Below are 27,956 nucleotides of genomic sequence, written 5' to 3'. Positions count from 1 at the left end.
CTTTGGAATCTCAGAATGGGATAATGTCAGCCTCTGTCCACAGACAGGTCAGTGCCACGTCAAGCACTTCTGCAAGGCTGTACCAGTACACCCAGGATACAGAGCACGCGAGGCACACCTGGATTTTCAAGTGTGGTCTGCAACATGCCACTGACCTTCATAAGCAGTCTCTCTCTCTCTCTCTCTCTCTCTCTCTCTCTCTCTTTTAATCCTTTTCTACATTTTTAAAACAAAACATTTCAGGGCCAGTGCTGTGGCACACTGGGTTAGGGTTAAGCCATGATCTACGGTGCTGGCATCCCAAATGGATGTCAATTCAAGTCCCAGCTGTTCCACTTTGGATCCAGCTCCTTGCTAATGGCCTGGGAAAGCAGAAAGATGGCCCAAATGCCTGTGCTCCTGCACCCACGTGGGAGACCCAGGAGAAGCTCCTGGCTCCTGGCTTCAGCCCCAGTTATTACAGCTATTTGAGGAGTAAACCAGCAGATAGAAGATATCTCTCTCTCTCTCTCTCTCTCAATCTATAATCTGCCTTTCAAATAAATTAATATTTAAAAAAAGGTTTCAAATTGTGTCTCATAAATCGACAACAGAAATCTCAAACTTCTAATTTAGTACACTACAAAAGCTTCTTCAAGTTCAATGAGGTATACTTCAGTGACTCACAGAACTTCTCTACAATCTCACCACAGTGTATTTTAAGATCAATCTTCAGGGGCCAGCGTTGTGATGCAGCAGATTAAGACTACACTTGCAATGCCAGTATCCTATATGAGCACCAGCTGGAGTTCACGTTACTCCACACTAATGCAGCAGGGAAAGCAGTGGAAGATGGCACGCATACTTGGGCCTCTGCAACTCACATTCCGGAAGGAGTTCCAGGCTCCTGTCTTTGGCCTGGCCCAACCTCAACAGTCACAACCATTTGAGGAGTGAACTATCAGATGGAATCTTTTTGCCTCTGTCTCTCTTTCTGTCATTCTGCCTTACAAATACCAGCCCCCCAAATGAATCTTTTTTAAAAAAGATCAATTTCCAGGGTCCTATACAACAATGTCCAATGAAGTCACAGGTTTAAACAACAAACAGTTGGGTATTCATAAGTTGAATGCCATTATGAACACAGCACTGTACTAGGTGCTCTCAAGAATCCAGAGAAAAATCCAGGCCACAATTGCCCTCTAGGATCTGACGTTTCCATTAGGAAAGATGCTGTAAATCAACAGCCACAATTCAGCATGGCCATTATTAAGAGAGGAAGAAGGATTTGCAGGCAACTTGGAGCACAAGGGAACTGGGTACAAAAATAAGCAAACATGGTGGCATAGCAGGCTAGGCCTCTGTCTGTGGTGCCAGCATCCCATGTGAGTGTAGGTTCGTGTCCCAGCTGCTCCTCTTCTGATCCATCTCTCTGCTCATGGCCTGCAAAAGCAGTAGGGGACGGCCTAACTGCTTGGGTCCCTACACCAGCAAGAAGACCCAGAAGAAGCTCCTGACTTTGGATTGGCGCTGTGTCAGCCATTACAGCCATTTGGAGAGTGAACCAGGGGATGAAAAATCTCTCTCTCTGTCTCTCTCTCTCTCAGTAACTCTGCTTCTCAAATAAATAAATAAAAATCTTTAAAAAACGTAAACATGGTAAGTGCCAGAAAAATGTGATATCATTATTTAGTACTAAAGTGCTCAAAAGAAAAGATAACTTCTAACTTGGAAGAAGAAGGGGCATGGGGCTAATAAAAATAAGGATAAAGTGTTTTCAAGTTTAAAAACGTGTTTTATCATACAGGATATCCTACGTGCTACAGGAGAACTGATGATCAACATAATTACTCTATTAGAGAAGATTAAAAAAAAATCTCAAGAGTTTGACCTAGGTGCTATTGCCTATGAATCTGAGATTCAAATCAAGGGTTTCTGACTTCTCTAGGCTGTGCTATAAACTGAAATGGCTTACTCACCTAGCTGATATTCGAACTTAGCTTTAAAAACTGATAGGACAGTTAGGATTTTAATAGAAGGAGTCTGAAAATGGAATAAGACATGGCAGGAGGCTAGAGACTGGTACACAGAAAAAGCTACAGTTTGACCAGGTCAAAGCTTGGGCCCAGCATTCCCATCCCAGCTGACCTGCCTCCTTTCCTCTCTGGAAGTACTACTTTGGTGGAAAGGAAGCTGGGAACAGGGAGACACAGACAGTGTCGGGCTATGGCTACCAATGCTCAGTTTAGAGATTTATACTTGATTCCAGAATCCTCAAGAAGGCAGTAAAGTCTCTGTGCAGGGCAGAGGATGAGGAGTTATCTACGAAGATGGGGGGTGGGGGAGGTGAGGCAAGCATCTGAAGCAGCCCTCACGAGTCAAGCTGTCAGAACCAGATGTCAAGAGGCTACTCCTTACTGTGTCAGTTTCCCATCTGAAAAGCACTAGCTGGCTGTGCAGCTGTAATAGCAACCAAAGGACAGATGAATTACTTAGGCCTAACCACAAATACCTTTTTTTAACAATTTTTATTTACTTGAAAGAATTAGAGAGAGAGGCAGAGACAGAGAGAAAGGTCTTCCTTCTGCTGGTTCACTCCCCAGATAGATAAGAAGTGGAGCAGCCAGGACTAGAACGGGCACCCATATGGGATGCCGGCACTCGAGGCTAGGGGCTTTAACTCCCTGTGCCACAGCGCCAGCCCCACAACAAGGACTATCTAACAACAACTAAGTTTGCCTCCACAGGCACTGAAACACAGTTATTTGTATGCATATGTTTAAAGAGGCCACGGTGTTGAAGTCTCCTTGGGAGGAAATTCGACTTTGATTCTGCCTGCTGCTTTTTCTGAAGCCATTTGTTGGACTTACAATCAGACACATTTTTGATGCTGTGTGAAACTTCAGAAGGCTTCTAGATGAGGGGTTTTTAAACAGTGACTGCAGGCACCCTAACATTCTGCAGAGGCCCACAGAAGAATGTAGAATGTGTAGAGGTCCTCTTAACCTTTCTTCAAGTAGCTCTACTCCCCTTCTGTCCGCTGTACATATCGGGAGTTCCCCATGGGAGTGCATTTGAACAAAGCATGTCATGTGGTTATGGGCATGGTTTTGGAGACAGACTCTGGCTTGCATCCTGGCTCTGCCACAGAATAACTCTGTAAACTCCCCAAATTCTTCAGACAAAGTGGGAATAGCAATACCTTTCTTGGGGTCATTAAAGGGACAACATGTACAAAGTTCTCAGCATACTCCCTGGAACACAGCAACCTCTTGCTAAATGACACCTATTACTGGCCACATTCCTAACCCTAGCAGCCACTCCTAGTTTTCTCTGCCCCCTACACCACACCACTAAAAAAGGGGAGAATGGACAGGAAAAAGGAGAAGTACGCAGAGAGCCATGAAGCTAAGGGTACAGCTTTCAGGAGGAGGAGAGGTGAAAACTCTCATCTCCAAATGATGAAACTGTAGCAGTTCTTCCTTTTGCCCTCTCTTGGCCTCCTTGGCCCTTCGTTTTATTGGAGGCTGCTTCCCACTCTTGGAACTCCTGCCACTGGGGTGATAAAACAACAGGACTTCCTTCCTCTTGGGAGGAGAGATCCAGCTCCTTGGCCTTCAAGGACAAGCAAGCAGCAACCACGGGGGACCTAGAGCCACTTGAGCCTGGGCAAAGAGGCCCCCTTTGTATAACTGAGCTGTATATTAAAGAGAACAACCAGATCAGGGTTTGGCATGGATGTAACTGGAGCTCAATAAATATTTGTTGGAAGAATAAATGAATGAGACTTGAACTCCTTAAAAATAAACATGCTTCAAACTTGTATACTATAATAATAAAACCCAAATCCAATGTGTAAAAAGAGGCATTATTCAGTGTTTTGTATTATCACTATGAAAAAAGTCTCGGGGCTGGTGTTGTGGCATAGCAAGTAAAGCTGCTGCCTGTAGTGCCAGCATCCCATATGAGTGCCAGTTCGTGTTCCAGCTCCTGTACTTCCAATCCAGCTCTCTGGTATGGTCTGGGAAAGCAGTGGAAGATGGCCCAAGTCCTTGGGCCCCTGCACCTGTGTGGGAGACCTGGAAGAAGCACCAGGCTCCTGGCTTTGGATTGGCTAAGCTCCGGCAGTTGCAGGCATTTGGGGAGTGAACCAGTGGATGGAAGACTTTCTCTCTGTGTCTCTCTTTCTCTGCCTCTCTGTAACTCTTTCAAGAAATAAATAAAGTCTTTAAAAAGAAAAGAAAAAAGTCTCATAATACCTTTTAAATTGGTACTTTCTTATTTATTTCAGAGACAGAGAGAGACATGGATCTTTCACTTGCTATTTCACTCCCCAACTGCCCACAACAACCAGGGCTGGGCCAGGCCAAAACCAGGAGCCCAGAACTCCATCCGGGTCTCCCACATGAATGGAAAGGACCCAAGTACTTGAGCCATCACCTGCTGCCTTGCAGCCCACACCAGCAGAAAGCCAGAAAGGGAAGCCATGCCAGTCTCGAACCAGGTACCCCCCCCCCCCTTTTTTTGACAGGCAGAGTGGACAGTGAGAGAGAGAGAGACAGAGAGAAAGGTCTTCCTTTACCACTGGTTCACCCCACAGTGGCCACTACGGCCAGCGCGCTGTAGCCAGTGCACCGCACTGATCCGAAGCCCGGAGCCAGGTGCTTCTCCGGGTCTCCCATGCGAGTGCAGGGCCCAAGGACCTGGGCCATCCTCCACTGCCCTCCCGGGCCACAGCAGAGAGGAATCAAGTGCTCCTTTATGGGGTGCAGACATCTCAAGTGGTGACTTAACTGCTGAGCCAAATGCCCGTTCCTTTTTAAAAAAAATTATGTGTTTATTTGAGACACAGAGAAAAGCAAAACACTGAGAAAACATTTCTTAATAGTGTTCTGCTACCAGGTAAGATCTCCTTGAAATTTCCTAGCTTCACATGGTAGAGGGGAAAGGTCTTGGCACAGGGAACCTGTTTACTCCCGGTTCCGCTATTCATGAGCCAGTCGCTTAACTCTGAGTTTCAGTTCCCATTATTATGGGAATGATAATATCTGCCCTGTTCTCACAGGCATACTGTAAAAATTCTAGGAGATAACAGATGTAAAAGCTATACACTATATAGCACAACATTTACTTAAAATCTAATCTTAGCCGGCGCCGTGGCTCACTAGGCTAATCCTCCGCCTTGCGGCGCCGGCACACCGGGTTCTAGTCCCGGTCGGGGCACCGGATTCTGTCCCGGTTGCCCCTCTTCCAGGCCAGCTCTCTGCTGTGGTCAGGGAGTGCAGTGGAGGATGGCCCAAGTCCTTGGGCCCTGCACCCCATGGGAGACCAGGAGAAGTACCTGGCTCCTGCCATCGGATCAGCGCGGTGCGCTGGCCACGGCGGCCATTGGAGGGTGAACCAACAGCAAAGGAAGACCTTTTTCTCTGTCTCTCTCTCTCACTGTCCACTCTGCCTGTCAAAAAACAAAAAATCTAATCTTAGCTCACATCACCCTTCCCACCCAGAATCTTCTTCAACTTCCCTCTGCCTGTTCAAATCTTTTTCACAGTTCAAGTCTGGTCTTTTGAGGTTTCCATCCTACCCATCCAAATTCTCCTTCTGCTCCTTAGTGTAAGAGCTCACATTTGTCATTTAATTACTGTTCACACAGAGAGTTTTTAAAGCTCCTCAGACCTGCACAGGCAACCTGCCAATGCACTTCCTATTGAGGATGCCTTTGGCAGGTTACCTTAACATCGCTAAGCCTAATCTACAAAATGGGGATAATAATGACTGTTTCAGGTTTGTTTTGCAGAGCAAATGCGATACTTGCACAAGCCAAGTGCTCAATCAGTCGCAGATGTCATGGTTATTAAACACTGCTCCTCATTTCTGGAAGTTGTCCTATTCCTACCCCCCAACTGTGTTTTAATCCCTAGAGCAAGCACCCTGTCCTGTCTGCTCCTGTGGCTACCCCAAAACCAACTCCCATTCCAGAAAAGTGCTGCGTTCAAAGACTTTTTTCCCAAAATGCTTGAACTGATGAAAGTGAATTATTTTTCTCCAAATAAGTCAATTCTTCACTGCAGTCCCATCACGGCCAGCTTGAGAGTCAGTGTCAACAGGGAAAAGTAACTTTTTCTGATCTTATGGTCAAGTTTAAAGTAACACTCAAAGCACTCAGCAAGCCATTTGTACCACTGACCTACACTACCACGCTCACCTGCTATGTTAGTTAACAGCCTACAAACACCAGAAAAACAGATCCAATATGGGAACTTGTGCCAAATTATAGAGCACTCTCTTCCCCATGGGACATTAACTTTAATCTTATAGATGTGGATGGTATCAAAGATAACACATCTGAAGGCAAAAAAGCCTATGTAACATACTGGGGGGCATGTGTAGCACTACTTCATTAGAGAAGAGACAGTTAAGGTATTCAAAGAGCTTCTCAGAGGAGCCAGCACTGTGGCTCAGGAGGCTAAGCTGCTGCCTGCGGCACCAGCATCCCATATAGGCGCCAGTCCGTGTCCTGGACACTCCTGTTCTGATCCAGCTCTCTGCTATGGCCTGGAAAAGCAGTGGAAGACGGCCCAGGCACTTGGGCCATGCACCTGTATGGGACACCCAGAAGAAGCTCCTGGCTTCAGACTGGCTTAGCCCCGGCTGTTGTAGCCATTTGGGGAGTGAAACAGCAGATGGAAGACCTTTCTGCCTCTCCCTCTGTCTGTAACTCTACCTCAAATAAATATTAAAAAAAAAAAAAAAAAAAAAAGAGCTTCTCAGAGGATTCTACACCACAGTAAGTAAAATTATGAATAGGCTTTAGCAATTTACAAAATAAACATGATTTAAATCTATGTTTTGAGAAGAGTTAACTATAAACTGTAACATTGGTAACAACAAAATTCTTATTTTCAGATGCTGTCAAAAATTATTCTCACTATTTTTCTTAAATCGACCTGGTGGATCACAAAAGAAAAAGCGTTCTTTGGGGACCATATCAGACTTCATCCAGAATGAGCCAAAGATTGAGAAATAACCCACAGCACACCTTCCAGCGATTCAATTTTCTGTCTCTTGAAGCTGGAGGCTTACTTAACCAAGCACTTTGAAAGCCTATCCCACCTTTAGTTGGTATTCTTGTATCTCCCTCTACTTGGCTGAAGGAATAGGAAAGCAGCAGTGTTTGCTACCTTCAAGAGTTTACATCTTACTGACCGCTGAGTACTCCCACCCTCCTGGTCTTAAGTCTCCTTTCATCCTCACAACTCACTTGTTCTACAGCATCTGTACTACTTTCCACAAGGCAAAAAGGGAAAAGGGAGCCACTTGGCAGAACTAAATCAAGGACACGATGTTCCATGTGTGTGATAAATGTAAATTTTCTACTAGAAGGCAGATTCTTTATTTCGAATGGCTTAAATCAAGTGGTACTTAAATACAGAATTCCAACTGACCAAGTTCAGGGAACTAAAAAGAGTAGGATCCAAGACTGTTCTCTTTCTGGGTCACAGCTTTTCACTTGATTATTAACTTTTTGGATTTTGGTGCTCTTCACAGTAAACAGGTGCTGGGAAGCGGCGCTGGCCTCAGTAATGTTCTCCCCCAGCAGTGGGAAGACCCACGTGCTCTCACCGATGTTTTCGTGAGCAGTGCTGAAACTTCCCTGCTATTGTATCTCGTGGACTATCTACTGAACTTCTTCCTAGTCCTCTGCAACCCGCCCTGTTCCTCCTTCGAAGCACAACAGATGCTGCTGAGAGCATGGCATATCCTCCAGCACTCGCCATGTTTTTCTCTGGAGGACGATGCACAGGGTCTAAGCAGCAATCCTGCTACCTGGACGCCCAGTGATGGGGCAACCTTGGCCCTTTCTCTCATGTTGCACACTCCTGTTGTGCAGCACCTGGCTCTCAGCCTACTGCCTGGTGCTGTGGCGTGCAGCGTGGGCAAGGTTGAAGCCAAATGCCACCATTAACCCTCTACTCTGATTTTACGGGTGCTTTATTCTTAGAGGCAAAATCCTAAATGGTTTCCTTTTTGGTTCATGGTCTGCAAATAACAAACCGCACATCTGAAGTCCTCTGTGCTAAAATGTTTGTACTGAGACTCCACCTGGAAAGAATGGCAGCGTTTTGGCTACCTACACGTCCATGGCGCAGCTACACTTGTTGGGGGGTCTTGGAGATGCCACTTGTGCACTGCTCGTTCCTGAGGGGAGCTAGGAACGAGGATAGCAAGAGAAACGTGGGGCTATTCCCTTGATCAAAAATGCTGGTGTGAGGGGGACACAAAGGCAGGAAGACAAGGAGCTGCGCCACGCTAACTAGCACTATCAAGAGGTGGTTAGGCAATCACACTTTTATTTTCCTTACGCTTTTTGACTGTAGATTTAATTTAATTTTGTCATGGCAGGATTAGCAACCAGGCCACAGAGGTGAAGGGACATTATAATAAGACAGCACATTAATCCTCTATCCCACCCAAGGCAGAAGCAAAACCAAACAAATAGCAGCTTCCTGGAAATTGAATTTCTGTTATCCAGATGTCAAAGATGTAATACCCCAATTACACAAACTATTGCCAGTGAAGCATGCCAGCGAATATGCAATGTAAATGGGGTGAGCACAGAGCGACAAAACTGCACAGTCAGCATCTGGCTCTGTGAGTGAGTGATAATTAGCACTGTGTGTAGACACTAATAAACATTTATGTCTGAAATTACAACTTTTAGCAATGTTAATAAGGGATCTATTGGCAATCTGTAAAATAAAAGGTCTTGGAAAGAATGTCATACATTAAGCAATGGCAGACATTTCCCGTTCTTGCACAATCTTTTTTTTTTTCCTTCTTCTTTTCCTAATTGCAAATGGCCACACCGTTTTGCTGAGAAATTAATTGACATAGGAACCTACCTAAAAAAATGGGTTGCGTCTCTTTGGCCTCCCCGTTAACATCGCTGCTGAATTCTGAGACTTTATAAACCTCATGGTGATAATCTGGTATGAGAAAATGAGGAAAAATTAGAATTCTAATGACCTCAAGGTAAGATCAAGCACTAAAGACTAGAATTTCATTCTATACAGTATGTGTAACCTATACACATTTTTGAGAATTCAGTTATTCATAGAATTTGTAGTTAATAGTAACCCCTAAAACTTTGCCTATACTCTGATGCATACAGTCTTGAAGTATCAGTCTGACTTTAGAAAACAGCTTTGCTTCATCACTTTTTTTTTTTCATGGTGAATTTTGCCCACAGATATCAATTATTAGGTTTCATTTCTTTGAGATAGGAAGTACGTTTACAGGGAAAAGAAAAATCATGCCAAATGATGGGCTGGGGTGAGACTCCAAATTTATCTCCACGTAACCCGCTCTCGTGAACCTGACAGCGGTATGCCTCGGAGTGACCTAGCACTCACAGGTTACCCAGAAAGTCTCAGCCTTTAAGCAGCATACAGACAAGCACACGTGAAACACTGATTTGTTATTTTAAATTCAGTGTAATTTGGATGAGAAAGCAAGATTTTCATCTTTCACTCAAGTGAATTTTGTTATTCAGCCACTGCACTTTATTTAATAGGCAATGGTTTATTTTCTAAAAATGCACCTGCAGAGGACAGAGAAGAATCAAACTCATATAAAAAAAAAAAAAAAGAAAGGAAGAAAAAGAAAAGGAGAAGGAAAAACTTGCTGTGTTAGCCAAAGTTTACAAAACACTGTTTTAAAAGCTTCTCTACGGAGGCTTCTTCGCTTTGGCAACCTTCTCATTTCTCAAGGAGGACGCCTGGATATGAAAATAGAGGCTCCTGGTTAACAGCTCTTCCGTTTTTCTGGCCTTGGATCTCACAGGACAACGTGGACAAAACTACTCTCACTTGTAAGATAAAGTAGTAAGTTCCCTGAGGTCATCCATAAAAGCAGCCTGCATTCCTGAATGAATCAGATAGCACCAACAGCGCAGTTACACAGGGAGAGTTTTAAAGTACAAATAACTGAGTAATCAACACTGCTGTGGACCAAAAAAAAAATTACAAAGGAAAGAGGGGGAGGGCCAAATATTTTCAATTCGTAAACTATTTCAGGCCTCTTTCATTAAACAGTATCCAAACTAAATTAGGGGAAACAGCTATGGGTAGATCCTCAAAACGTCTATAATTAAACTGTTTTTCCAGACTAATCAAAAGTGGGCTTTACTGAATCCACATCACAGCAGCTTTGTCTGAAAAACTCAATTACTTGCAATTGCCTTCTAATTTTCAGCGGTTTACATGTGACTTCTGCAGGTTGCTGGAACAATCGTGTTGCTCTGGCCTCTGATGCCAATGCTAGATACAACAGAGGAAAAGTGGACTGGCTCTGTGGTTTGGCTTTGACCTCAAGTTGATTCAAAGATATTTAAACAGGGTGGGTCTAAACTTGGTAAATATCAGGACCCATGGCATTACAAGGAAAAAAAGGCACCTGCCTAGAATTTAAGGTGCCACAATAGCTTCTGACAGGCATATTGTCACGACTGCTCTTATCTTTGGTTCTGATCAATTTTTTAAAAGTCCAGCCAGGAAGATACAGACTCTAACAAGTAACTGAACGGTGCACAAGGCTGTATCCAAGCTCCCCCTCCCTCGATGGAAATAAACGCCCCAAGAGTGTACTGTACACCTGTTAAATGGTCGGGAACTAGCTGGTTTTGTTTTGCTGTTGTTTTCAATGATACTTGGCTGACTGCTGTGTGATCTTGTCTGAAACACCTTTCCACGCCAAACCAGCTAGCTAGGAAAGATACTGGGTGGCAATGATTCTGCTTCGGGCTTGGACCTCCACCGAGCTTACAAGAACAACGGTCATCTTTCCCCGTTCCCTTTGGGCGAAAATGCAAAAACAAAAACAACAAACCATGGGTCCGACCGTCCACTCTCGGCCTGATGGGCCAGGCAACCCTCCACTACCCCGGCCCAGCGCCGAGGACACCCCAAAAGAGGGCTCGGGCCCCCAGGAGTCATTGTTTGCTAATTTCCTGACGTGCCCTCCGACTTGTTTACGTTCAATAACATCCTGCCTCCCCCGGCACAACTTTCCCCGGCGCCCGGCGTGTGCGGGTGTGCGGCCGCGGGCCCGGGGCCGCCCGGCTCGGGAGGGAACCGGGGCTCCGGGAGGGGCGCGCCCCCCGGCGTGGACCCCCCGCGGGCGGCCGGGGGCGCGGGGCCGAGCGCGCGGCGCCCGGTCCTTCCTCCCGCCGCCCTGGCCGACCGCTTACCTCGGCTCACCAGTTTGAAGCTCTGGGATTTCCTGCTTCTTTTCCTCTCAGAGAACTCCATGGTGCGGGGAAGGCGGCGGCGGCGGCGGCGGCGGCGACTGCGGCCGGCGGAGGCTGAGGCGGCGGATCGGCGGCGGCGGCGGCGGCGGCGGCGCGGGCTCGTGTCACCGCCGCGGAGCCGCCGGGACCAAGGTCCGCGTCTCGAATCGGAGGGGGGGTGGGGTGGGAGGGGGAGGCCGAGGGACGGCAGGAACCACCGCGAGCCCGCTCAGGGGCTGCAGGCGCGGGGCCGGCGGCGTGGGCTCCGGGGAGAAGTTGCCCCCGCGCGGCGCCGCCTCCCGGTGCCCTAGGCGCCCCCCCGACCCTCTCTCATGCCGGCTCGCTGTTTCCAAGCCGCCGCTCGCCGCAGCGCAACTTTCCGTGGGGAGCGGGCCGGGCGGCGGCGGCGGCGGGGAGGGCGCGGCGGCGGCGGCGGCGGCGAGGGCTCGGAGCTGCCGGCGCCCTGGGCGCTCGTCGCGGCCCGCCTGGGCTCAGCTTGCGGACGCGGCGGCGGCGGCGGCGGCCCCGGGGACGCGGGCGGGCCGAGGGGAGGGAGGCGGCGGCGGCGGCGGCGGGTGCGGAGCCGGCCGGGGCGCTGACCGCCCCCGCGGGAGGAGGGGCACCGGCGGAGGGGGCGGTGCCGCCGGGACCCCGGGGCCACCTGCTGGCGGAGCCCGGCCGCCGCCATCCCTGGGGGCCGCCGCCGCTGCCGCCGCCGCCACCGGCCTGGCCGCGCGGCGCCCCGAGGAGGCGCGGAGGCCGCGGCGCAGCGCCCTGGCCCGGGCCCGGCCGGCCTGCCCCCGGGGACGCCGGGGCTGCTGCCGGGGCCTCAGCTCTCAGAACCCCCTTTCCGGTCACCCTTGGCTGCTCCCTGGGAGTGAGCCTCTTGTTATAAATAATCCTAGGGGTCGTGGACCCTCCTTGGCCAGCCCAGATCCGAAACATCAGTGCGTGGGCAAGATTCACTGATTTTACGCAAGTTTTTTTTTTTTTTTTTTGGGGGGGGGGGTCGGACTAACCCATCATTGCTCTACGAGAAAACTTAAAGAGGATTTAGAATTTATTGGTGAGAAGAGTATAAAAAAGAGTGAGCTTCAATTCTTTATCCCGATCTGAGAGACTGACGGAGGAGCCCGAGTTATACTCCAGGAAAGCACTTGGAATGTGGGTTTTGGAGAGTGTGGGAGAGGATGAGGGATGCTCCATGGCTCTGAAGGCTCAGGGAAACCAGGGTCAACGCAGGTGCAGGGGCCGCTGCCACTTGACGTGTTCATGCTAGAATAAAGGACAAAACCAGAAAGCTGTTATTCCTCCTTGGAGAGCCAAGAGCTAGCTACGGCACCATTTCCTTCTCACAATACCTTTAGGGCACGAATGGGAAGGGACTTGGTTCCACCTGGGAATGGCAGAACAGGAACGTGTTCTTGGATGGGTCATCCCCGCAGGAGGGTAGAGAGATGGGCTGCCCATCCAGCACTGTGGCAACTTCAGGTGGCCCCAAAAACGAAGATAGGAATGGGGGGGAAAGGTGGGTTGATAAATGCGGTGAGTTCCACAGTGAGCCCCCACCGAGTGAGGAGAGAGCCACCAGCTAACAGGGACATACAGATGGCTGTCAAGCAAGTGGGAAGCCAGAGACGACTCACAAAAACATAGGGCAGGAAACAAAACGGAAAACCAGGGGAACCAACAAACTCAGGAGTGGGGGCAGGGATGGGTGCACATTCTGGGAGGGTGTGGGGAGGCTGATCAGAGCTGGCCTGGCCCAGAGATGAGGCCAAGAACCTTGGATCAAGGATGAGAAACCTTCCACTGGAGGTTGTTAACTTTCATGGTAGCTGTCTCCTTTGGGAGTATGTGCAAAGCTCAGGGCCCTTGTCCCAGTAAAAATGTATGAGGCAAGCAAAATTTGGTGTCGTCTTCTTGGAGTTCTTGGACCCTCTGGAGCTCTAAGAGATGGTAGAAGGGATCAAAGTAACAACAGTGATGAAAGAAACTACCCAGATTGGTTCTCTTCCTCTCCCCCCCTCTCTTTAAAATCGGGCATAAAACCCCAAAAATGTTTTGGATGCTTTAAAAGAAAGCACACTATTTTGTTCCTCAGAGAGAGAGAGAGAGAGTTTTTCCTTTTTGTCATGCCTTTTAAACTGTTATTCCAAAAGTCATAAGGCTGAGTACTATACTGAGAAACGCTGAAGATTGTTCATATCTTGGAGCATAAAATGAGATGATATTATGCTTAAACTATGATGAAATCATTGAACTTGTCATCCCAAGAAGCAAATCCCTAGGGAAGATATTAACAACTTAACATTTTTCACTTCAAGTAGGAATATGAATTCCATTTCCTTACGAAAATATGTGATGGTTGAGAATAAGATATTTTGAAGTGAAAATGCTTTAAGAATAATATTTTTCCCTGGACCTTTTTTACCTGGCTCTCCAGAGATGATCTGTGATCTACAGAGGACATGGGCCAGGCCTATCCTATTAACATTTTTATTTTTATTTATTATTTTTACAAAGATTTATTTATTTATTTGAAAGAGTTATACAGAGGGAGAAGGAGAGGCAGCGAGAGAGGTCTTCCATCGCTGGTTCACTCCCCAGCTGGCCACAATGGCTGGAGCTGAACCGATCTGAAGCCTGGAGCCAGGAGCATCTTCTGCATCTCCCACGCTGGAGCAAGAGCCCAAGGACTTGGGCCACCTTCCACTGCTTTTCCAGGCTGTAGCAGAGAGCTGGATGGGAAGTGGAGCAGCCGGGATTTGAACCAGCACCTATATGGGATACCGGCACTGAGGCGGCAGCTTTACTCACTATGCCACAGTACCGGCCCCCCTATTAACTTTTATAAAAAATCAACAAATATTTACCTACTTTCCACTTTCTGCAAGTCACCATCCCTTCGTCTAACAAAATATATATATATAATGTATGTGTGTATCCATGATTAGTATTAAGTAATATTAATTATAACATTTAATGTAAAATGAGATTGTTTTAAGTGGTAGTGTTAGTCTGCCTTAACCAAAATACCATTGATGGGATGGTTTAAAGAGCAGAAACTTATTTCTCACTGACCCAGAGACTGGAAGTCCCAGATGAAGGTCCGGTAGAGTCAGTTTCTGGTGAGGGCTCATTACCTAACTTGTAGACTGCCACCTTCTCTCTGTGTCCTCACTTAGTGGGAAGACAGAGATTTCCCTCTGCCTCATAAAACCACCCATCGTGTTGGGTTAGGGACCCACCCTTGTGACCTCTTTTAACCCTAATGACCTCCTAAAATGGTCATCTCCAAATACAGTCATTCTGGAGATTAGGCCTTCAACATATGAATTTTGAGGGAATACAATTTAGTCTATAGCAGTATTTTATTCAAAAACTCTATATAATAGAGTTTTGCCTTGGGGTGTCTGGGAATGTTCTGTGGGAGTTCTGCTGAGGTCATTACTCTGCCTCAATACTTCACAGCCCCGCCTGTTACTACAACTCAGAGGAAACTGAGCAAGTATTTCATGAAATCGTAGAGGCCAAATATCTTGTATGACCATTATAGAACCAAATTGATTGGGGCTGGCGCCATGGCGCAGTAGGTTAATCCTCCACCTGTGGTGCCAGCATCCCATATGGGTGCCGGATCTAGTCCCGGCTGCTCCTCTTCCAATCCAGCTCTCTGCTGTGGCCTGGGAAAACAGTGGAGGATGGCCCAAGTGCTTGGGCCCCTGCACCCTCATGGGAGACTAGGAGGAGGCAACTGGCTCCTGGCTTCGGATCGGCGCAGCTCCAGTCATTAACAGCCATTTGGGGAGTGAACCAATGGAAGGAAGACCCCTCTCTCTGTTTCTCCCTCTCACTGTCTGTGACTCTACTTCTCAAATAAATAAATACTTTTTAAAAAAGAACCAAATTGATTATAAAGATTAAAGATAGGTTCTAACCTTTGACAAAGTCCGGTAATTTGTCCAAAACGTATTAAGTAAGCTTAACTCTAATCCCAATACCCTCTCTGTAATTGTATTGTAAAAATCTCCATCTTTTTATTCAGCACTCCGGTGTCCATTAGAAATATAACTTACAAACCAATATATTTAATATATTTATTTTACTTATTTGAAAGGCAGAGTGACAGAGAGAGAGAGAGGGAGAGAGAGAGAGAGAGAGGGAGAATATCATCTGTCTTCTGGTTCACTCCCCCAGTGGCCACAACAGCCAGGGCTGGGCCAGGCCGAAGCTAGGAGCCAGGAACTCCATCCTGGTCTCCCACATGGGTAGCAGGGGCCAAAGTACTTAGGCCATCCTCTGCTGCTTTCCCAGGCACATTAGCGGGAGGCTGGATCAGAAGTGTTGCAGCTGGGACCAAACAGGAGCTCATTCAGGATTTAGGCATCGAAGGCAGAGGCTTTACCCGCTATAGCACAACACTGGCCCCAACCATATATGTACTTTAAAACTATCAACAACTTTAAAAGAAGTAAAAATAAACAGACCAAATTAATTTTATTTAGCATTAGATAGGATATATATATATATAATTATAGCTTATACATTAAAATGTCATTACAACATGTAATAAATTGTGTACAAAATTTTAAAACTTTTTTTTTTTTTTTTCACAAAACAGTTCAGCCAAATTTCAAGTACTCAACAGCCACATGTAATTGGTGGCACCATGTTGGAAAGCTCAGATTTGGGGAGTTACATATATATGTATATAGAGATGACTACAACTTGATTATTGTTGAACTGTTTTATTGATAACCCTCAAAAACAAAGAGATAAAAATGGTACTGTTGTCCTGAGGCTTTTTATACATCTTTGATTGGATTCTCTGGAATTGAAAATCCTAACAATAGATTCTGAGTATTATTTAGGAATATTTAATAAGCATAAATATTAACATTGCAATTCTATGACAGTCAACTATCAGAAGAATTATGGGAAGTATAAGCAGTCCCCTACTCTGGCTCCTATTTCTCAATTTGTTGCTGATCTAATGTGAGTTTCCATACTCATTTACTCCACTGGTTTTAGTAATGATAACCTACAAAAAAAGAGGTCGTATTTACAAGAGATTACATAAGTGAAAATGAGAGTTGAGAATACTCTACAAATACTATTACCTCATATCTCTATGGTGCTTCTCTTGTAGGACCTTAGCAGTTATTATACATGATCTGATTTTCTGAATTGCTCTGTGAGGTTACTAAATGTTAGTATTCCAGTTTTACAGCTGAGAAACACCTATTTTTACCAGATCACTTTTTAGTGAAACTGAAATGGTACAGTGACTCTTTTTTTTTTTCTTCAAAAAATTATTTATTTATTTGAAAGGCATAGATACCGAGAGGCAGAGGCAAAGAGAGAGAGGTCTTCCATCTGCTGGTTCACTCCCCAGATGGCCACAACTGCCGGAGCTGTGCTGATCTAAAGCCAGGAGCCAGGAGCTTCTTCTGGGTCTCATGCGGGTGCAGGGGCCCAAGCACTGGAGCCATCTTCCACTGCTTTCCCAGGCCATAGCAGAGATCTGGATCGCAAGTAGAGTAGCCGAGAGTTGAAGCAGTGCCCATATGGGATATTGGCACTGCAGGTGGTGGCTTTACCTGCTAAGCCATAGCGCTGGCCCCTACAGTAACTCTTAAAATGCATTAACCTGCTGGCGCCGAGGCTCACTAGGCTAATCCTTTGCCTTGCGGCGCCTGCACCCCAGGTTCTAGTCCTGGTTGGGGCGCCGGATTCTGTCCTGGTCGCTCCTCTTCCCGTCCAGCTCTCTGCTGTGGCCTGGGAAGGCAGTGGAGGATGGCCCAAGTCCTTGGGCCCTGCACCCGCATGGGAGACCAGGAGAAGCACCTGGCTCCTGGCTTCGGATCAGCATGGTGCGCCAGCCACAGCATGCCAGCCACAGCGGCCTTTGGAGGGTGAACCAATGGCAAAGGAAGACCTTTCTCTCTGTCTTTCTCTCTCTCTCACTGTCCACTCTGCCTGTCCAAAAAAAAAAAAAAAAATGCATTAACCTTGCTTTCTCTCGTTACTGTAAAATAAATCCATTTCTGTTCTTTTTCTTTTTTGTTCAGATCTAATATAAAGAACAAACCTTAAGCAAGCACCTCAGTTAGTTCCACAGGTATCATATATCCATGTAATGCACATGTAAAGATACAGAACTTTGGGGCCGGCGCCGCGGCTCACTAGGCTAATCCTCTGCCTAGCGGCGCCGGCACACCGGGTTCTAGTCCCGGTCAGGGCGCCGGATTCTGTCCCTGTTGCCCCTCTTCCAGGCCAGCTCTCTGCTGTGGCCAGGGAGTGCAGTGGAGGATGGCCCAGGTGCTTGGGCCCTGCACCCCATGGGAGACCAGGAGACGCACCTGGCTCCTGCCATCGGATCAGCGTGGTGCGCCGGCCGCAGCGCGCCGGCTGCGGCGGCCATTGGAGGGTGAACCAACGGCAAAGGAAGACCTTTCTCTCTGTCTCTCTCTCTCACTGTCCACTCTGCCTGTCAAAAAAAAAAAAAAAAAAAAAAGATACAGAACTTTTCCAGAACACTAGTTGCTATCCAGAGGTCCCTTCTGGTGATAACTCCCTAACCTCTATAACCATAGCTTGAGTTAACCTACTCTTAAACTTCAGATTTATGGAATCAGACATTGTATTCTATTTTGTGACTGGCTTCTTTTGCGTAATATTAATTTGGCAAAATTCTTTCATGTTGGCTATAGAAGTGGTTCATTACTTTCCTTTGCTGTATATTATTTTCTTATATGAATATTTATACAACTGTTTATCCATGTTACTACTGATGGATATTCTTGAACATTTTTGTTCATGTCTTTATCTTATGTATGTACCCTTGTATCTTGTGAATTTACCCATGAACAAAACTGCTGAATTAGAGTATATATATATATATATACACACACACATTTTGATTTGGTAAATTACTGTCAAAATTTTCCTAAGTAGTTACACCAGTTTACACCCTCACTAGCAGTGGATTCTAGTTATTCTATATATTCAAAAATACTTAGTATTATGAATCCTTCCCACTTTAGCCATTTGAGGAAGGGGGGTCATGGTATTTACTTGTTTCACTGAGATTTAATTAACATTCTCCAATTACCAATGACAATAAACGGTTTTTTAAAAATATTTTCTTATTTATTTAAAAGAGTTAACAAGAGAGAGGGAGAGACAGAGAAATCTTCCATCCACTGGTTCATTCCCCAGATGGCCGCAACAGCCAGGGCTGGGCCAGGCTGAAGCCAGAAGACAGGAGTCCCGTTCGGGTTTCTCACATGGGTGATAGGGGCCCAAACACTAGGGCCATCTTCTGTTGCTTTTTCTAGGCCATTAGTAAGGAGCTAGATTGGAAGTGGAGCATTGGGACTTGAAGTGGCACCTACATGGGATGCCAGCATTGCGGATGGCAGCTTTACCTGTTAAGCCACACGCTGGTTTCAATAAGCACATTTTTATATCAACATGAGGAAATCTTTTGTGATGGGCCTATTCAAGTCTTGCCCTTTTTAAAAATTTTGATTTCTGGTCTTTTTTTTTTTTTTTAATTTGAAGGAATTCTTTCTATAATCTGGTTATAAGTCCTTTGGAGAGAATCTGTCCCTCAAATACCTTCTCCCAATTTGTAGCTTGTGTTTTCATTCTTGATAGTCTTAATTTTAATGAAACGAAGTTTATAAATATTTTTATTTCATGTTAAGAAATTATTTTTTGTCCACATAAATTGCATTTAAACTTGAATTCGAATTGGTATTTGTCTTCTGAGACTGCTGTAACAAACTACTACAATCCCAGTGACTTAAAACAACAAATGTGTTCTTTCTATTTTTTTATTTTTATTTATTTTTTTAAAGTCAGAGTTACACAGAGAAAGGAGAGGTGGTGGGGGAGGGGGAGAGAGAGGTCTTCCATCTGCTGGTTCATTCCCTGATTGGCCAATCCACAGCCAGGAGCCAGGAGCTTGTTCCAGGTCTCCCACGTTGGTGCAGGGGCCCAAGGACTTGGGCTATCCTCTGCTGCTTTCCCAGGCCATAGCAGAGAGCTGGATTGGAAGTGGAGCAGCCAGGTCTTGAACTAGCACCCATATGGTATGCCGGCACTGCAGACCAGGGCTTAACCAGCTGTGCCACAGCACCGGCCCCAAATGTGTTCTTTCAACATCCCAGGAATAAGATGTCAGAAATCATCATTGGGCCAAAATCAAGGCCAAGCTCCATCCACAGGCCCCGTAGGAAAACTCATTCCTTACCCCTTCAGGTGTCTAGAAGCTGCTGACATTCCCTGGATTGTGGCTGCATCACTCTGATCTCAGCTTTTGTCTCCATACCAGCCTCTTCTGTGAGTGCAAGTGTTTCTCTGCTCCCCTTTTAAAAGGATTCTTGGGGTGGAATTTAGGGCCAATCTGGTTAATCTCCCCATCAAAAGAACCTTCATTGAATCATAACTGCCAGGGCAAAAATGTAGCCTAGTGGTTAAGAGGCCTGCGTCCCATACGAGTGTGCCTGGGTTCAATGCTCAGCTCCACTTCCTACTGCAGCTTTCTGCTAAGGTGGGCCCTGGGAGGCAGGTGGCTCCAGTAACCCATGGGAGACAGGGATTGAGTTCCTGATGCCCAGCATCAGCCTGGTCAGTTGTTTGGGGAGTCAACCAGTAGATGGGAGTATTCTCTCTCTCTCTCTCTCTCTCTCTCTCTCTCTCTCTTTCTCTCTCTCTCTCTTTCTGCCTCTCAAGTCAATAAAATAAATTTTTTTAAAGTAACAACTACTAAGACCCTTTTTTTTTCAAATCAGGCAACACTCTTAAGGCTTAGAATGTGGAGATTCTTAGGGGTCCATTTTCATATTCCTGACCAGATTGACTCTGGAACAACAGAAGCTCAAGCCAAGACAGTGAGATTGTAGACACAGTTCTCTCTAGGATTTAGGAGACTTGAGCACAACTCCTTGTGCAAATTTAGTACCTGTCAGTCTGAGTTCCTTTATCCTTAAGAATAGAAACAAATACTTTATCAATTCTACAAAATTGTTTGCAAGTAAAATCTGACATGTGAAAGTACCTTGAAAGTTGAAACTTTAGGGTGGTAGAGTATTCTGCGCTATATTTGAGAAGATGACTCTCACTGTCCACTCTGCCTGTCAAAAAAAAAAAAAAAAAAAAAAAAGAGAGAGAGAGAGGGAGAGAAGATGAAATTGTGTATCACAATTCTCATTTTTGCTATTGAATGAAAATACTGGATAAGTAAATATTTCCTGAAGCCCTAGAAGTCTATAGATTGTAAGTATTTAGATTGTGAGGAATATTAACCTGAATTTTATCCTAACATTAGGGATAGAGCAGCAGAGTCGTTTGGAGTGTAAATTTGGTATCTGACTTCCTGGGTTTGAAAATGAGCTTTATTGCTTTAGAGATAATCTTGGGCAATTCGGTGTGAGATAAAATATAGTAACCTACCAGGACTGTGTCCAGGGAAAACTTAATGTAAAGAATTATTAACTCATAGAAGGTGGTTAGCTACTAAAGGGGGTTAAAGTGTCTAAGGGATTGAGAAGTCACAGGTGCACTAAAACAACTCCTGCTTCTTGGATGAGTAAGGATGGACAATAAGGGAACCCAGGAGCAGGAGCACAGCCCCTTCCACCATCCTAAGGCTGGAATTTCAGCTCTCTTGACAGGAAAGTATGACTATCCCAGGAAGAAGCTGACTGCTAGTGGCAAAAGACTTGAGGGAGGGCGAAGGCCCGACCTGGTCTGCAGAAGCAGCTCCCTGTAAGGACAGGAAGTGGAACCCCTATGCAGTGCCTTTGATGCTGATATTAGATACCGTCAGCTCTAAGCATCCCACAGTCTCCCAACCTCTCCCCTCTAGCTTAAAGTTTCCTTGCCCTGCTTTATTGATTGCAAATCAACCACTTACTAAAATTAACTCCCTTACTGAACTAAGGGAATAGTGTAGCTGGCCCTGTACGGTCCCAAATCACCTGCCCTGCAAGTTCTATTCACTAGATCCGTGAGGTCATTTATTTTCCCTATAGATACCTTGATGTTTAGTCTCATCTCAAGGAATATTTTTTAAGACTTATTTATTTATTTGAAAATTAGAGATACACAGAGAGAAGGAGAGGCAGAGAGAGAGAGAGAGGTTTTCCATCTGCTGGTTCACTCCTCAGTTCGCCGCAGTGGCTGGAGCTGTGCCAAATAGAAGTCAGGAGTTTCTTCCAGGTCTCCCATGTGGGTGCAGGAGTCTGAACACTTGGGCCATCTTCTACTGCTTTCCCAGGCCATAGCAGAGAGCTACATGGGAAGTGGAGTAGCCAGGACTTGAACTGGCGCCCATATGGGATGCCAGCACTGCAGGCAGCAGCCTTACCCACTATGCCACAGCGCTGGCCCTCAAGGAGTTTCTTTGCCAGGCACTCTAGACTCTTGCTCTGTGCTTTGCGGTAAGCACCTGCTTTCTTCCACCACCCCAATGTCAGTGATGGGCCTTCTGCACGTCAGGTTAGCAGGCCCAGTTTTGAGGATTCTGTAAAAACCCCTCTAGCTAGTTTTGGAGGTGTTCCATGACAGCTAGAGTGGCCTGAGCATGCAGCTAGAACTCTTCCAAGCTGGTCACTGGACCCCAGTGCCTGAATAGTCACAATCCAGGACCAGAACCTGTACAGCAAGGGTCTTCCTGAGGCTCTGCTGCGTCCCTCTGGTGCCCTCTGTTGACAAAGCGTAACATTCAGCCAGCTCCTGGATCACAAAGCAGGGCAAAGAAGGGTGGGTTTGGAGCTGAGAGACAAGGCGCTGGCAATTTTTCTTCCTCTCTCTCTCTCTCTCTCTTCCTCTCTTTTTCTCTTTCTCTTTCTTTTTCTCTTTCTCTTTCAGATTTATTTATTTGGGAGGCAGAGTTACAGAGAGATAGGTCTTCCATCTGCTGGTTCATCCCCAAATGACTGCAATGGCTGGAGCTGGGCCAATTGGGAGCCAGGAGCTTCCTCCAGGTCTGCCATGTAGCTACAGGGGTCCAAGGGCTTGGGCCATCTTCCACTGCTTTCCCAAGCACATTAGCAGGGAACTGGATTGGAAGTGGGGCAGCCAGGACACAAACCAGCATCTACTTGGGATGCCAGCACTGCAGGCGTAGGTTTAGCCTACTATGCCACAATGCTGGCCCCGGCAATTATTCTTATGCCTCACTTCCTTCATCTGGAAGTGGGATGATAGCTGTATCTCCCACATAGAGTATAGTGAAGAGTATATGATTCAATGCATAGAAGTGCTTAGCCCAGTGGCTAGCATATTCTGGCAGCTCTTCCTTAGGCCAAACCCACACTATGAGCTATAAAAAGACAAGGGAGACATTGCCTGAGCCCTCATGGACCCTCATCTTTCCTGTCTCTAAGAAAATCCTCAGGAGGCCAGCGTTGTCGCACTGTGGGTTAAACCGCTGCCTGCAATGTTGGCATCCCATATAGGTACCGTTTCAAGTCCTAGCTGCTCCACTTCCAATCCAGCTCCCTGCTCATGTGCTTGGGAAAGCAGAAGATGGCCCAAGTGCTTGGGTCCCTGTCGGCTAAGTGTAGGAGACCCAGATGGCATTCCAGGCTCCTGGCTTCAGTCTGGCACAGCCCCTGGCCATTGTGGCCAACTGGAGAGTGAACCAGAACATGGAAGGCATTTCCCTCTTTCACTTTGCCTTTCAAATAAAAAAAGAAAATCTTTGAAGATTGTCAGATTTGAGATGTTTCCTAGTTTGTACTTTAAGGATTAATAGAATCTCAAAGTCTACCAGTAGGAATTTAAAATAAAATATACCGATCTTTTTTGCCTAACCCTTTAATTGAGAAATTGCATGTTACATTTCTGTTTGATTCCTTAAATTGAGAAATCAGTGGCAAAGAAATGAATTTGTTTCTTTAAACAGTATTTATGGACTGCCTTCTGTGAGTTAGTGTTGCAAGCCCTAGGGACGCAGAAGTGAACAAGACACAGGGTGAGCATCTGGCACAGCAGTTAAACACAGCTTGAAATACCTGTATCCCGTATCAGAGTGCCTGGGTTCAAGTCCCAGCTCTGCTTCTAATCCCAGTTTTCTGCTGATGTGCATTCTGAGTACCAATAGATGAAGGCTGCAGTAGTCATGACCCTGCCACCCACGTGGGAGACCCAGGTGGAGTTCCAAATTCCTGGCTTGACCTGGCCCAGTCCTGGCTGTTGTGAGTGAGCATTTGAGAAGTAAACCAGTGGACGGAAGATCTCTCTCTCTCTCTCTCTCTCTCTCTCTCTCTCTGTGTGTGTGTGTGTATGTGTATGTCTGCCTTTCAAACAAATGAATAACTTAAAAAATTTTAAAGTGAACAAGACAGAATAAAACAAAATTTCTATCCTTGTAGAACTTAAATTCTGGGTGGAGGGGTCTGGGGTGATGAGCAATAAATAAATAAAAAATATAGGGTCAATGATAAATACTGTGGAGGAAATGAAATTGAAACAAAGATAGCCTTTTTTCTGCATGCCCTATTTGAAAATGTGTGTGTGTGCATGCGTGTGTGTGTGTGTTTGGGTGCCAGTTCCATGTACAATATGCAATCCAATTCTGTATCAGTTGTGGAGATCAGAAATCCTAGGATCCCAGTAAAGCCTATGCTGGGCAAGTTTTCCTTTTGCACATAAAGATTCTGGTATACTTTGAATGAAGTTCTCTTTTTAAAAAATCTTAAAGCATTGTGGCGCATTTGCTTACAATGCCAGCAACTCCTAGGAACACCTGTTCAAGTCCTGGCTGCTCCAGTTCCTAGCCAACTTCCTGCTAGTGCATCTGGGAAGGCAGTGGAAGACGGCTCAAGTGCTTGGACACCTGCCACCCAAGTGAGAAACCCGAATGGAGTCCCAGGCTCCTGGCTTCAGCCTGACCCAGCCCTGGCTGTTGTGGCCATTTAGGGAATGAACCAATGGATAATGGATAGGAAATACCTCTCTCTCTCTCTCTCTCTCTCTCTCTCTCTCTTTGTATGTCTCCCTCTTTTTGTCACTCTGCTTTCAAATAAATAATTTTTTAAACTTGTCCCTTCCAATTATAAATGTTTGGTGCTTCAGTTGATTCATTGTATCAATTAGCATACATACTCAGTGGGAGATAAGTCCTGTCCTAATTGTCAGTGGTCTTTGTTCTCTCTTAGTAGCCATTATATCTGAGTTACTAAAGTCAATCTTTCCCACCTCCATGTCTGAATGCCAACATCTCTTTGAATCTGAGATGGGCCTCCATGTATGACTCTGTTTTTAAAAATGTTTCCTGTTTTAAATATTCATGGGAATGGCTGCTCTCCAACCTATGAAATAAAGGTGAAAGTTTGAAATGAATCCTTTCCATTTAGTTCCCCCATTCCAAAGACTTTAGAAACAGGTCTGAAAATTATAGGAACCACAAATTTAAAAAGTGTTAGTTTGATATGTCTGAAATTAATGCTTTAATTTATTCACCACAGAATGTCTTCACACATCGCTGTTTTCTGTAATTTATACCATATACTGTCTACTCAAGTTAATGTGTGAAGCATGGTTAAATTATGCCTGAAAAGGAATACAAAAACCGTCTGCAGAATGGTGACAGGAAAAGGGTCTAAGTAGGAGTAATGGGGCAAAATTGAAATGAAAGTTTTAGAAAAACTGTCAGGTGTTTAAGATGTATCTCTCTGGAAGAAGCTCCTCAGAAAAAAGGCTTTAAAACATTTAGAGGGAGCCAATTGGAAGTGGATTAGACAGAGTTCTAGAAAACATTTCTGTAGGGGGATGCGTAATTGTCCAGGTGGCCCCGAAATTGGAGTAGATAATCAAATAGCCCTTTATGTGTCTCATATCTTCAGTTTTCAGTCTTTGGTTAATCATGTCAAGGAAGGTTTGGGATAAAGATCAAATGAACAGTTCTATAGAAAAGAGAAACACATTTTGTCAATATGATTTCATTTAGTCCTTCTCCCTGATGTGTGTAACATGCTGACAGAACTTTCATTCATTTCCTTATGGCTGATTTAATGTAGGTGACGGGTGCCAAACTGATAACTCAGGAGACTGAAGTCTATTATAGACGTCCCTGACTTTGTCTTTCAGTCTTGTTCTAAAGAAATCTGTGTGGAAACTGTCAAGGCAAGGTGTTCTGTACATGATTTGGTTTTATTTTTTAAACTAATGATAAAATACTAATTAGTGTTTTAATTTTTTAAAAGATGTATTTGAAAGGCAGTGTAACAGAAAGAGAGCGAGATCTGAGAGAAGGTGGGGGAGAGAGAGAGAGAGAATCTACCCACTGGTTCACTCCCCAAATGCTTGCAGCAGGCAAGCCTAGGCCAGGTCAAAGCCAGGAGCCAAGAACTCCATTGGGTCTCCCACATGAGTGACAAGGGTCCAAGTTCTTAGGCCATCACCCACCGTGTACCAGGTACATCAGAATGGAGCTAGCTCGGGGGCCCACATCTGCAGTGCCAGCATCCCACATGGGCGCCATTTCGATTCCCAGCTGCTCCACTTCCCATCCAGCTTTCTGCTATGGCCTGGGAAAGCAGTAGAAGATGGCTCGGGTCCTTGGGCCCCTGCACCTGTGTGGGAGACCAGGAAGAAGCTCCTGGCTCCTGGCTTCAGATGGCACACAGCTCCGGCTGTTACGGACATCTGAGGAGTTAACCAGCGGATGGGAGACATCTCTCTCTCTCTCCCTCTCTCTCTCTCTCTCTCTCTCTCTGCCTCTGCCCCTCTCTCTCTCTGTAACTCTGCCTTTCAAATAAATAAGTCTTTTTTTAAAAAAGAATGGATCTGGTTCAGAAGCAGAGTCAAATTAACACTCTGATACGGGGTGCGAGTATCCCAAGTAGCAGTTTAACCCATTGTATCACAACGTCCATTCCCAATTTGTATTTCTTAAATGCCTGCAATTTGGAAAGTGCATTCATTAATCACTGAAGTTGCTACCTATGTGCAGTGGTTTAAGGCTCTGTGGGAAATACAGATAGCTGGCAGACTGGTCCTGCCTTCAGCGAATGTACCGTTCAGCACTCTATGAAAACGAGAAAGAGCTGCTGTGTTTTACATGGGCCATTACTTCTAAAATACTAAAAGCCAGTGGGAATGGCACTTAGGTCAGTGGTTGGGGTGGGAGAGAGGCTAAGCAGGAGAGCTTGAAGGGTCTGGTGAGTTGGTTTCCCTCTGCAACGTTGAACAGACTTTTTACTCTGAAGTCACCTTTAGTCAAATAGCATTCCTTCCCAGCAGAGTTGAAGATGCAAAACCATCTGCGGAAGCTGTAAGCAGGGTGCCTTCTTACCTGCTCCTGCCTGAGCCTGACTCTGAAGGTTCAACCTGCTCCACCTCTCGTACGCATTCGTAACACCTGTCCCAGCTCCCTGGCTCTGTCTTCGGGAAGACCCCTTTCACTCATAGTGTATCTCATCACTGACCCAGACTCCCCCAGGCGGCCCCATACTACTCAGGCAACAACGAATGGTGTGGGCATGGGAAGCCCATAGCCACTCAGCACCCATCATGACTATGGAACTACCTCATTACCCAACAGGCCTTGGTCCAGCCTCACCTGGGTGACCAGAGTTTCTCATTTCATCTGCAGAGTTGTTTATAGTTGGATCTGTACTCGGATGGGATTGTGGGGTTGGTGTTGTGGTGTAGCAGGTTAAGTTGCCAACATTGGCATCCCATATGGGTGCCTGTTTGAGTCCTGGCTGCTCTGCTTCTGATCCAGCTCCCAGCTAATGTGCCTGGGAAAGCAGTGGAGGATGGGTCAATTACTTGGGCCCCTGCCACCCATGTGGGAGAACTGGCTTCAGCCTGGCCTAGCCTTGGCCTTTTGAGGAATGCACCAGTAAATGGAAGAGTTCCCTCTCTCTACCTCTGTCTCCGTCTTTATCTGTTGCTCTGCCCTTCAAATAAATAAATAAATCTTTTTTTAAAAAAAGAACTTCAAGGAGATTGATATCTTATGGAGTAATTTAGTTTTTAAAAACAGCAAAGAAAAACAAATAAATTGGATATCTGTCATTAAACTTAGGTAATTTTTTCTGGTTTCAGAATTTATTAGTAATCATGTATATGGATATATACCTCCAATAATTTTTACTAGCTTCATTTCTACCATTTATGATTACCTAACAAATAAAATACATATTGTGTATTAGCTTTTAAAATATAGCCAGATTAGACTATATTTCTGACTTCCCATGTTCCCTTTTCAATCTGTCTGATTATTTTTCAAGAAAAAAACAATCAAGCCCTCTGAGCATTGCTGTGAGGCCTCCTCCTATCCCTCCTTGTCCCAGTCAAGGGCTGGCGCCATGGCACAGTAGGTTAATGCTCTGCCTGCAGTGCTGGTACCCCATATGGGTGCCAGTTCTAGTCCCAGCTGCTCCACTTCCGATCCAGCTTTCTGCTATGGCCTGGGAAAGCAGTGAAGATGGCTCAGGTCCCTGGGCCCCTACAGCCACATGGGAGACCAGGAAGAAGCTCCAGGTTCCTGGCTTCAGATCAGTGCAGTTCCGGCCATTGCAGCCATCTGGAGAGTGAACCAATGGACGGAAGACTTTTCTCTCTGTCTCTCCCTCTCACTGTCTGTAACTCTACCTCTAAAATAAATAAATGAAGTAATAAATCTTTAAAAAGAATTGTCCCAGTCAGTGTAGTTGCATTT

General features: G+C 45.8%; 2 protein-coding genes across 39 annotated transcripts in view; one reads left to right on the top strand and one right to left on the bottom strand.

Moving 5' to 3' along the window:
• The window catches only part of BEND7 (BEN domain containing 7), a 98,059-nt gene extending 86,683 nt beyond the window's left edge, over positions 1-11,376 (bottom strand). For 23 of the 26 annotated variants that reach the window (XR_016219103.1, XR_016219104.1, XR_016219108.1 and 20 more), the window contains exons 1-2: positions 11,228-11,364; positions 8,883-8,966 (exon numbers count right to left, since the gene is read on the bottom strand). Coding sequence is in view for 11 of the 26 variants with exons in the window: in XM_008268113.5 (XP_008266335.3) it covers positions 8,883-8,966; positions 11,228-11,288 (145 nt within the window). In the remaining 15 variants the exon portion in view is untranslated. Of the gene's footprint in view, positions 1-8,882; positions 8,967-11,227 lie in introns of all 26 variants that reach the window. The other 3 variants (XM_051820858.3, XM_089311727.1, XM_089311726.1) reach the window with 1 other exon arrangement.
• Positions 11,282-27,956, top strand: part of PRPF18 (pre-mRNA processing factor 18) — a 123,498-nt gene continuing 106,823 nt past the window's right edge. For all 13 annotated transcript variants that reach the window (XM_051820851.3, XM_051820850.3, XM_089311722.1 and 10 more), the window contains exon 1: positions 11,282-11,419. In XM_051820851.3, coding sequence (XP_051676811.1) covers positions 11,287-11,419 — 133 coding nt within the window. In that variant the 5' untranslated portion in view covers positions 11,282-11,286. The remainder of the gene's footprint in view (positions 11,420-27,956) is intronic.

This window comes from Oryctolagus cuniculus, chromosome 13, assembly GCF_051225735.1.
Source record: "Oryctolagus cuniculus isolate XC-2025 breed Fujian yellow rabbit chromosome 13, ASM5122573v1, whole genome shotgun sequence".
Taxonomy (NCBI): Eukaryota; Metazoa; Chordata; class Mammalia; order Lagomorpha; family Leporidae; genus Oryctolagus; species Oryctolagus cuniculus.
The sequence above is the reverse complement of the archived record's forward strand: the minus strand, read 5'-3'. Positions and strand labels throughout refer to the sequence as shown.